General features: G+C 35.4%; 1 protein-coding gene across 1 annotated transcript; it reads right to left on the bottom strand.

Moving 5' to 3' along the window:
• Window positions 1–2473: 2473 nt before the first annotated feature.
• LOC149547858 (uncharacterized) lies at window positions 2474–2974 on the bottom strand. The gene has a single exon (XM_089794195.1). The coding sequence runs from the start codon at window positions 2972–2974 to the stop codon at window positions 2474–2476; it is 501 nt and encodes a 166-aa protein (XP_089650321.1).
• Between the last annotated feature and the right edge of the window lie 9230 nt (window positions 2975–12204).

Below are 12204 nucleotides of genomic sequence, written 5' to 3'. Positions count from 1 at the left end.
CATTCATAATCAAAACCATAAGATCCTCATGGCAAACATGCTCACCATTCAAGTCTTTCTGAATAGCTTGAGTGGAAATACTAAGAGACTGCAATAAATAAAATGGAAGATTGATCCTAAAATCATGTTGAAAGTGATTTTCCAACATGAAATGGTACCCATACAACTTAGTGAATCTCCCATCTAAAGTTAGATATTCCATTATCATAAAAAGCACAAATTGCCATGGCCAAGAAACAAAAGTTGGATTGTAATACGAATTACTTATTTTAACCAGGAAAATTTCTCCTACTCTATCTCCACAAAATCATCGATGGCCCTATCCAAGAGCTTCCTCTCCCTATAAAAATTAATCCCATCCATATCCAGCCCCATAGCCTCCATAATAACTTCTTTGGTAACATCCATTTGCTAGTTATCAACCATCATAGAGCCATCCTTCCAAGATTTGATAAACTGGTAAGTAATAGATGGATTATTACCTCTAAGTCTTTCCATATACCCTATGAAATTATCTTGCCTTAGAATATCCCAAACCTCTGTCTTGTTCCTCCACTCCTAGCAGCGAGCTAGTTCCACCCTCTTCCTCTTTCCTCCCATATTCTCTACACCAAATTGACTAGTTTTTGTTGACTGAAAACCCCAAATCACTCTGTAACTAAAAGCCACACCACAAATGAAAAGAGGAATGGCAAAAACTACATAGAATCTATGTGAAATGCTCAAATTTCTAAAAATAATAACCCACCATACTTCGAACGAGTTCACCTCATTATTACAAATCACTAACACCATCATAATTAAAGAAAATTGTTTGGATCTCCATTTATCATACTCAATAAGTTGGCGGCCATATGAACTCATAAAAATCCCAAATGATTTTATGATCATTGATACAAGCCACATTTGAAGCCCAATCAATTGTATGATTGGCTTCTCTAAAATTATGAGTTATAATGCAAGTTTGAAAAGAATTAATAATGTTAATAGCCTTGAAGATAATATTGCTGATAGTCCATGATGGTTCAGTAATTTTATTTACATAATTAATAATGTTGAGGGAGTCGCCTTCCACCCATATATTCCTCAAATTCATACTTTTGGCATAGATAGGACCATGAAGAGTAGCAGAGGCTTCTACAACATGATTAGTTTGATCCCCTATTGGAATAGCCATACCTCCCACATAGTCACCATTAGAGTTTCTAATAATAACTCTACATCCTGCTTTGCCTAGGTTCCCTTTTGAGGCCCCATCAAAGTTTATCTTAAACCAATTTGCTAGAGGATAGTCCCATCTAGCATTTACCCTTGGATTAAGATCCTTAAAGTTCAATCCTAAACTCCTTATATTCCAACTATTAAGCACCTCTTCTTCCCACTCATTACAAGGTTGTTGTCCAAAACCAATCATTTTCATATTTTCAATCATAAGGACCTTAATTTTATAGAACACCTGATCAAGACTAGATTCAACTCCTCTAAAGATCCTATCATTGTGCTCCTTCCAAATGCCCCAACACAGATAAGGAGGAATGAAGTCCCAGAATTTGATAATCAAAGTATTCTTGTAAGGAGCCATCCAACTAGTAAAGAACAATTGGATGGTAGCATGAAAAAACCCAGTCCACTTTTAGTAAGCTACAAACTTTATCCCAAAGCTTCTTGGTAAAGGGAGAATGCAATGTGATATGGTCCACCAATTCCCCATCATTCTTGCAAAGAACACATCGATTAACAATAATAAAACCTCTCTTCTTAATATTATCAAGAGTTAGAATTTTATTTTATAGAAGAATCCAAAAGAAGATATTAACTTTGGGTGTCATAAATTTTACCCAAGCCTTAGCCCAACAAGGTTCATCATGATCATCGAAAGAATTAGCATAGGTTGAGGCAATAGAGTACATACCATTGGGATCAATTTTCCATATCAAAACATCCTCTTCATTGTTTAAAAAGAATGCATTCAAACACTTACCAAGCTCAACCAAGTTATGGTCCAGACTATGAAGATCCATCCACATATCATCCTTCCAATAATCACCCACAAAAGTACCAAATTGATTCTTGCATTGCTCCATATACCTATTCTCCTCAAATCATCGCAAAGAGGCTGGTCCAAGATCCAAATGTCTTCCCAAAAAAGAACTTTTCTACCATTTCCCACCTTCCATTTAACCCCTTTCCTTAAAATATATTTGAAATTCTGAGCATTCCTCCAAATCAGAGAACCCCCTTGTTTAAAATCACTATTAAGGAAATTATGAAAATAAAAGTGGTCCCTATTATATTTATCAACCCAAATATTCTTCCATTCCCCCTCTTCCTAGTGCCATTTCCATAATAATTTAGCTAATAAGAATTCATTCATTGTAGAAATCCTTCGCAGGCCAAGCCCTCCCTTCCCTCAGGGCATACAAACATTTTCCCAAGCAATCAGAGGGAGTCTTATTTTAATCTTTGTTCCAGTTCACAAAAAAGTCTTCTGAGTTTTCTCAATAGCAAGAGAAAACTTTCTCAGAATTTTGAAAACACTTAAAGGATAAAGCAGAACACTTTGTAGAATAGACTTCAAAACAATAACCTTACCAGCCTGACTAAGAATAGAACCTTTCCAACCAGCAAGTTTCAAGTGGATTTTATCAATCAGTGAGTTCCAAAAGCTATTAGGAGGGGCTAAACTCAAAGGTAAACCCAGATAGGTTCCAAGAAAAGAACCACTCTCACAGCCAATAATCTTTTTGATCTTATTTTGTCTTGCCTCACTAACATTAATAAAGTAGATCACACTTTTACTCCAGTTAATGATTTGACCAATGGCCATCCCATAGTCACTCAAAGCCTTCTTAATGTTCCTAGCATTTCTCACTGAAGTCTCCCCGATGACAATAGAATCATCTAAAAATTGTTGATGAGAGCAAACTAGAGCAGAAGATGAAGGATTAAGGCCCACAAAGTCCACTTTCACCATCATATTATCCACAAATCTCCCCAAACATTTAGCCAGAATAATAAAAATAATAGGAGAGATTGGGTCCCCTTGTTTAACACCCCTAGAAGCCTTAAAGAAAGAGGTGGGGGAGCCATTAACAAGCACAAAGAAGGAGGCTGAAAAAACTAACATGAAGATAAGGTCCCAAAATGTCTTATTAAAGCCAAATGCTTCCAATCCATGGAGGATGAAATTCCAGTCCACTCTATCATAAGCTTTAGAGAGATCAAGCTTAAGAAGAAACCCTTCCTTCTTTGACACCACAAGAGAATGATTATTTTCATGAACTATAATAATGGAATCCAAAATTTTTCTACCAAGAACAAACCCATTTTGCTGCCTTGAGATGATAGCCGGCAGAAGGGACAAAATTCTTAGAGTAAGAACTTTAGAAATAATCCTATAAAAAGAATTACATAGGCTAATAGGCCTAAACTGATCCAATCTATCAGCACCCAACTTTTTTGGAATAAGAGCAATAAAGGTGCCATTTAACTCTCTAAGGATGTTTCTAGAACCAAAAAATTCCTTTACACCATTGCAAATATCCACACCAATGATATTCCAATATTTATGAAAGAACAAAAAAGGAAACCCATTGGGACTAAGGACTTTATCACCCTCAAAAGAGAAAACAACTTTAGAAATCTCATCTATGGAAGGAATGGAAGTGAGAGAAAAAATTTGAGCCTCAAAAACACAAGTTGGAATGCACTCCAGAAACATATTTGACTTATCCCAATTCAAATCAGGGTCACCTTGAAGCAATCTGATAAAGAACTCCATAGCCTCCCTTTTGATAACTTCTTCATTACTAGTCAAACCTTCATATGTATTAAGTCTAGAAATTATATTAGCCATCCTATGCTTTAAAGTAGTCAAATGAAAGAACTTAGTGTTTCGGTCACCCTCCTTCAAAAAGACCTTTCTAGAACACAGTCTCCAAAACATCTCCTCCTTGGTAATAAGGTCATGAAGTTCAACCAACTTGCTACTTTCATCCTCCCTTGAGACTACCTCATAACCATCAGTCTAAATCCTATCTTGAATATCTTTAAGTTCCTCCAAAATCTTTTTTTTGTTCTCAAAAATGCTGCCAAAGGTATGTTTATTCCATTTCTTAAAATTCTTCTTTACATTTTTCAATTTGGCTGCCACTCTAAACATTTTTGTACCTTCCACCTTGATACCTCGCCACTCCTTGATGAGATTCTCCAAATCCAAATGAAGAGTCCACATCTTCTCAAATTTGAAGGGGGAATTCTTATGGAAGTTGAGCTTATCAGCAACTAGGAAAATAGGGTAATGATCTGATCCCACACAAACTTGAGCATTAAGAGCACATTTATAATTTAGGAATCAATCATTACTAATAAAAGCACAATCCAATCTAACCTGAATAAGATACTTTCTAGCTCTTCTATTAGTCCAAGTGTACTCAATCCCATGTAAGTCAAGAACATGAAGAAGATGATGATCAATAAAGTTCATTAAATCTAATCTATTATCCAGATTGGTCTGACTACCTCCTCATTTTTTAGATTCTTTTAAAGGGGTATTGAATTCCCCCATCACCATCTAGTTCTCCTTAGCAAAAAGCTTTCTCTGATTAGAAATTTCTTTCCACAGGGCCTTCCTTCCCCATTTGGAGTTGGGGGCATAAACATTAGTAAGGACCCAACTAAAATCATCTTTTGAGTTAAAGAATCTAACATTCATCATATTTATGTTTTGAGAGATAAGCTCCCCTTGAATCCATCTATTATTCCAAAAAACCACCATCCCACCTGACACTCCTTCAAAATCATTACCAATAATCCTTCCTCCCTTGAAAATAGGAAGAGATTCCACCTTATTCTTTAGCATCTTGGTTTCTTGAATCACAAAAATGTCTGGCCTATTGTACCTAATCATATTTTTCAAAATGCCATGTTTATGAGGGTTATTTAACCCTCAAATATTCCAAGAGATCATTTTCATAATTTATGAAAAAAAATTGATTCAAGGATGGTTCTCTAACTTCCATCAACAATGCCTCTATTTGCCTCAGTTGTTCTTTTCTACAAATTGGATGGTCTTCCAACCGATGATGGAGAAGACCCAACATCACCATTCTTGAGGGTTGAACCAAAAATCTTAGAAGAAGATCAACCATGTTTACCCTTAAAAGTTTTAGACTCCCCAGTTTTAGAATCTTCTTTGGGCCCTTTCTTATTATTTTTCAATAGAGCAATCTGCTCATCTTTTTTACCTCACTTCTTCCTACCTTTAGACCGTTTACTAGTCGAGATCCAATTGGCATTAGAACTGTCCTCCTCCCACACTACTTCTTCATCATGACAAACAATTAAAAGGCCCTCAACTTCACCTCTAAAAAAGTTGATAGCCATCACAGACTCCTAAACCCTATGTTCTGTAGGCAAAATAGTGTCCTTTTGGGTCCCCTCTTTGACAATATCCCTCCCCTCCTTAGTCGTGATAACCTTGTCTTCTTGGTTCCTCATCAAGTTATCACTATTAGGGATCTCTGAGATAACTTGATCAGAGGCATTCAAGCCACTCTCCATCTCCAAGGGTGAGTAAAAAATTGGATGGGCAGCCCCCACAACACAATTTGATCTATCTATCTATTCTTGAAGAGGAGCACAATCCCCACAGGGTTTTGGGGAAACCTCCACACCCCTTATCACACTACCCACCACACCATCATCTGAACACTTTGACTATTCTTTTAGGGAGGAAAACTCATCTAAATGCACCCCCACACCCTTAGAGAGATCCTTTCTCACCCACACTTTCTTGACCTTCTTAGCCTTTCCTTTTAGAGAAGGACATTTTTTAAATTTGTCTAATAAGTGTTCATTGTTACTATGGTGACAAATATTTCATATGGTTTATTGATGACTATTCTAGAATGATGGTTGTTATGATCATGAAGGTGATATCACATGCTTTTGATATGGTCAAATGGTATAAAGATAGATTTGAGAAAGAAATTGGCAAATATTTGAAATGTTTAAGATTTGATAGAGGTGGTGAGTTTATGTCTATTCAATTCACTAACTTTTGTGTTGAGAATGGTATTAAGAGATAGTTATCTATACCAAGGATGCCACAACAAAATGGGATTTTTGAGAGAAGAAATAGGTCAATTGTGGATTGTACAAATATACTAATGATTAAAAAAGAGGTTACTCACATATTTTGGAATGAAGCAATTAGCACTACTTTATATCCCCTTCAACTGAGTTCAATTGAAGAAAGGAAAAAACAAGACACCCTATGAGATTTGGTATGGTCATACATTGAATGTAAGTTATTTAAAAATCTTTGGAAGTAAGTGTTATATACACAAGGATGCAAGGAATGATAAATTTGATTTTAAAGGAGATGAAGGTATATCCATTGGCTATTCATCTAAGAGACAAGCTTATAAATGTTTGAAAAAAACAAATAACAAGATTATTGAAAGTGAAAATGTGAGGTTTGATGGTTTTGCAAAGAAGAATGATGTGGAAAGAAATAAGGAACCTAAAGATTACAGCAAGTTTTTATATGTCTATAAAGAGGCACCTAATACACTATCTGAGTGAGAGCAAAGATCCACCAAGCATCGAAGAATAGCACTTAAGTTACATAATTATTTACCTAAGTATTAGACTGTACAAGTCAAGCATGAAGTTGAACCCCTACCGAGTGGAGAAAATATTAACAATCAAAGAAATAAACATGTATTGGAAAATATAAGAAAGAGTCATTCGCCTAAAAAAATTATTGGAGACAATAATGCTAGAGTACATACAAGTAGTAAGTTGAGAGATAGTACCTATTTGATTACTAATTTTGAGCCAACAATAATTAAGGTTGCATTATACAATGAATATTGGACAAATGTTACGGATGAAGATATTGATCAAATTGAGAAGAACAATACTTAGATATTAGTACCGAGACCTGTAGATAAGAATGTGATAGAAACCAAATAGATTTTTAGAAACAAACTAAATGAGAATGGAGAAGTGGTAAGAAACAAAGCAAGATTGGTTTGCAAAGGTTATGCACAAGAAGAAAGAATAAATTGCGGTGATACTTTTGCACTTGTGGCAAGATTGGAAGGTGTAAGAACATTGTTGGCTTATGCTGCATACAAGAAGCTCAAAGTTATCAAATGGATGTCAAATGCACATTTTTGAATGGAATTATTTAAGAGGAAGTCTATATTGAACCACTTGAAGGATTCATTGAACCTGATCAGAAGAACATGGTTTGTAAATTGAACAAGTCATTGTATGGATTGAAATAAGCATTGAGAGCATGGTATGAAAGGTTACATTCATATTTAATTAATATTGGATTTTCTAGAACAAGTGAGATTGATAATCTATATTTGAAATGTGAATCTAAAAGTATGGTGTTAATTTCTAAAATATTTGTTAATGATATAATTTTTGGAGGAAATGACAAGTTATGTAAGACAAGTTCTATTCAAATGAGTATAGAATTTGAAATGTCAATGTTTATGTTGGTGTTTGAAAATGGTGGAGGCATTTCAATTATCCCAATGAGAATATGATATATCTAGGGGCAGCTAACTCCCATTTTCAACATGCCATTTTAGACACAGGGCCAACTATTAGGTTTGACCCTTCTTCTACTTCAGGCTCTGCTAAACCTAGGTGGGTAGACCTCAGATTCAATTGATATCATACCAGTGCAAAACATATCCCTGAATCTATTAAGTAGATTGGAACCCCTAAAACTCCTAATAACCTATGCAGTAACAAAGAAGTGTAGTAGCAACTAACAAATTTATGAAATGCACAACCTGAGTGAGGGTTAAAATATTCTAGCTCTTCAACATAAAAATGGAAAGAATGTTTGATTAATAACGTTGAAATCAATAAAACCTTAGATATGCAATGGTAACACTTTAATGATCCTGTAGCTAACTAGTGCCTAATCCATTGGGAAAATCCATGAATCAAATGCATACATATGGATATCTAATACTTGTTTATATATTCAAATATATGATCTATCTATTTACCTTGTAAATAAACATTTGTGCTCAATCTAGACCTCATTCTTACATGATATCCTTCTCAATAAACTTGCAACCCTGTTGATTCACTGAAACATTTACATAACCCCTTGAGTTACAAGAAATAATAAGACAACATACAGCCTTAAGGGACTGCAACTACGATCTAGGCTTTTTGTTCAAAGATCATAAAATATTGAAGCTCATGGAGATAGGAGACAAGATTCAAGATGAAACTTAACCTGTTGTTCTTTGTATTAATTTCTTTGAAACAATACAACCATATGCATGAAATGAAAAACATTAAACAACCTAATAGATCTGAACTATCTATATATTCCTTCCTACTATTGTTCACATGAGAGAATTATGCTAAAAAATATGGTATCTTAGTATTGGGAATGCATCAAGACTGGAACCAAAACCCTAGTATCATAGTAATGTGCCAATTTTCTCCAAAAGATTGGAACCTGTACAATGAGAAAGAATGGGAATAATATAGTACGAAGTGAATTCTCAGATCTATTGTAAAGATGACATGTGTCCACTTAGAATTCCTTCCCAAGAAGATGAAAAACCTCTTTCTACCCTCTCTCTTCAACTGAATATCAAATCCCATTCCATTTTGCCTCTATAAGGCATAATATCTCAAAAATCTCATGATGAAAGAACATAACTAATTTTGGTGTTAAAAAGGATTCGTAGTAAAAAGTGAAAATCAGTTCAATGTAACCTCCAGAATGCAAAAAAACTATTAAAATATTATTTTCTTCACATTCAAATCCCAACAAGCCTTTAAAACTGTCTTCTTACCAATTCTAATGATCCATGATGAAAATTGCATGTTCTACTAAGAACGCCCCAAAATTTACAAATTGGCCTATAGCATGAACTGGTGAGCACTTGTCTAGAATCTAACCTCATATTCAAAAATTTCATCTCTTCCCAATTTCGGTGGTATATAATATTGCTATGTTAGCCTTCCAAAAACTCCCAGAATATCAGTTTGAAAAACAGTCCCTCTACTATTAAACCTTGTCTGCAACTAAATTTTTCAAAAAAATAAAATGATTCTAAAGTATAAAATTTAGAAAAAGGCCCTTTTTAATTTAAAATTATGAACGTATTTTGAGAAAATAATAAAATATTTTAATATGACAACATAAAATATTTTATTTTTATCCCCAATGAGTCATCTGGGTCAACCAAGCTTTGACCAATGCCACGTGTCAATCCATGATTGGCTCACCTGATATGCATCATCTGCCACATGTCATCACCATATCAACCCTCACTATGTCGCTATGGTCAACCTGTGAGCATCTTCGCTTGGTGACATAGCAACATCCACACGATTCGCCACGTGTCATGATCTGGTGATCTCTAAGATTTGCCTACCACATCATTGCTTGGTTATTCTATCTGCTGCCACTTGATGCTGCTTGATTCGCTAGAAGTGGGACCCATGACCATTTTTTGTCTCTCGTTGGTTTCTTGAATTTTTCAACTAGTTGCTATGTCGCTAGCCAAAAAACTTGGGATTTTTCAGCTAGCGACATAGCGACTAGCCAAATTTTTTGACTTTTCTAGCACATCTAATCATGCTAATGTCATCACCTTTTTTGCATGTCTATTCAAAATTTTGCTTTGTTCTAGGTGACTGACATCATTCGAGCCCACCTATGCATACCACAGCCTTGCCTTTCAAAAGGCCCTTTCTTTAATATATTAAGCCATATGAGTAGAAAAGTATTTAAAGATATAAAAGGCCGCTCCCACAGGAAATGTGGGATATTGCAGCTGGCTTCATGTTGATTCTATGTGTATTGTAGTAGCTTGTTTTGTTGCTTTTAGTAAATGGTGGATGCTTTGCTTCCTCCTTAGCATGTGTGGACATCTGTTTCATGTTCATCTCTATCGTGTTGAGGTAAAGTATTTTCACAAGAGATCTCAATCCATTCCCTCTAGCTTGCATTTAAGATATGTTTCACAAGAGCTTCTAGCCCACAATCAGCTTTTGGTAGATATTCTTTGTCCTGCATTTCAATGCAAGTGAAATCCAATAGCCCTATGCCTCACTAGAATTTTTCATCTAAGTCATAATAATCTATTGTATGCTCTGCAGCGTCATTGTTAGATTTTTTCCACCAATGAGCAGTTCACCAACTTGACCAAGACCCGCCTCTATGTTAGTTATGAAATGGGAATCAAAAAAATTAGGCATATTCTCCTTGAAGCTCTTCATGAATTTCTCTTCATAATTAACATGGGCTCTACCTTGTATTGCTATGACTCCCTTATAGCCGACTGCAACCTTCTCATGGTGTTAGTGCTCCCTTTAACACTAGCCAGCTTCAAACTTATTTACTTTGGCATTGTGAGTTTCCTCCAACCTAGTCTTCCTTTTATATCCACTATTGTTTTATGCATTTTTGGCTTGTCTTAGCCTTTAAAGGCATGGGCTTATTTTTAATAAAAAAAAAACCTCTGGTGTGAGCCCCCTCCTTGCCACGAGCTTCTTCTTCTTCATGTTGTAGGATGCTACTGCTTGGCTGCTGTCTTCTTGTTACAAGGTTGATTTCCTCTAAACGCCCTGCCCTTCTTTGGGACGCCTTCCTTCATGCATACATGGGTACCCTCCTTCCATGGCATGTATCCTCTACATTAAATGCTCCTTGTTGATGCGTTTCGGCCCCCTTCTAATTAGCTACCTCCCTTTTAGATGCTTTGAACTTCTTTGATATGTTGTGGTTTGCCTTTTACAAATCCACAATAATAAATTTCTTTTGGGAACAAAGCGATCGAAAAGAAATTTATTACTAAAAATCAATTATTGTTATGGATTTTCCATTTTGCATCAATAAGAAGGTAGACTTTATCCAAGCATATCCTCATTCTAATGACACAATGACAATTGAGTAATGCATCAGTGGGAGATCAAGGCTCATATCAAGTACTAAACCTTTGTCAAAGGCCAAGCCTTCTAAAGAATGCACTGCATGATCACTTTGTTCTAACTGCACTTTGATGTTTATCATATCATGCTCGAGCTTTCTACTATCATACTTGGCTTCTTATGAGAAGGGAAATGAACAAACCATAGTCTTTTCTTTTTGATTTGGGTGTGTTACATAACAATTGAACTCTCTCAACTTTTCCATATTCTTTGAGTTCTTCTTTGATTCTCTTTTCATCTCAAGATTTAGATATTCCATCCTTTTCTATCTTGAAGAGACTCCATATAATGTATCATCAGCTTTACTAGTCTGATGGAATCAATCGGACCCTAAAGTGGGTCCGGCTAAAACAATTTCATTTTTTAACAACTGAATTCTCAAACTGATCCACCGACCCTTTCAGACTGACTAGAATCCAATTCAAGCACCAATTGATACTTAAAAACTCATATTTCAATGTTCAGCTAACTGTCAAATATGCGCTAGGAGATCCGCTGACTGGCCTTAAAAATCGACCTGAATAACTAACCAGGCTCTGAAAATTATGGCACTGATTCTTTGTTATGCATTCTTGCACCCTGTCGAATCTCATCTCATGACGAGTTTAGAGTCAAAAGATATTGACCATGCCCTCTCAAAATTGCCTACACAAAAACATGTCCAGAAATAATAAACTAGGTTTGGATTTGGCTTGGAAAACTGGGCAAACTGACACTTGGGAAAATGAAACTTGGGGCACTGGTTCTCTGTCATGAGGACATTATGGATCTATGATTTGGGCTCATGATGAATAATTGACAAATGGCAGACATTCAAAGTAGGCTACTTAGATTTTGCAGATTGAAACAATGGCAGAAAAGTGATTTTGGCAAATGGAATTGACCTAGAAAAGTGTGCAAATGGATTCATCGAGACTTAAAAAATTGACACACTTGGAGTATTTTCAAAGGAAAATATAGTGGTACAATCCATTTGACTTTACCTATCACATATTAGGAGATATAACATCACGAATAGGGGTTTCAACAAATCTGCAAATAGACACTAGTAAAAAGATAGAAATTCCATTTGCAATCGTGTTTGAAAACTGATCAAACAGATTTTTCATGAGGTGAAATTTGAAACATAACAAGTCTCCGACATATATAATGCAACACAAAAGGAAATTCAACATTTTGGTCAACTGGTCAAAAGTTATAACACGTCAAACA

The sequence above is a fragment of the Cupressus sempervirens genome, chromosome 7 (genome assembly GCF_028749045.1).
Source record: "Cupressus sempervirens isolate cs-2001-9-10 chromosome 7, ASM2874904v1, whole genome shotgun sequence".
Classification (NCBI taxonomy): domain Eukaryota; kingdom Viridiplantae; phylum Streptophyta; class Pinopsida; order Cupressales; family Cupressaceae; genus Cupressus; species Cupressus sempervirens.
The sequence above is the reverse complement of the archived record's forward strand: the minus strand, read 5'-3'. Positions and strand labels throughout refer to the sequence as shown.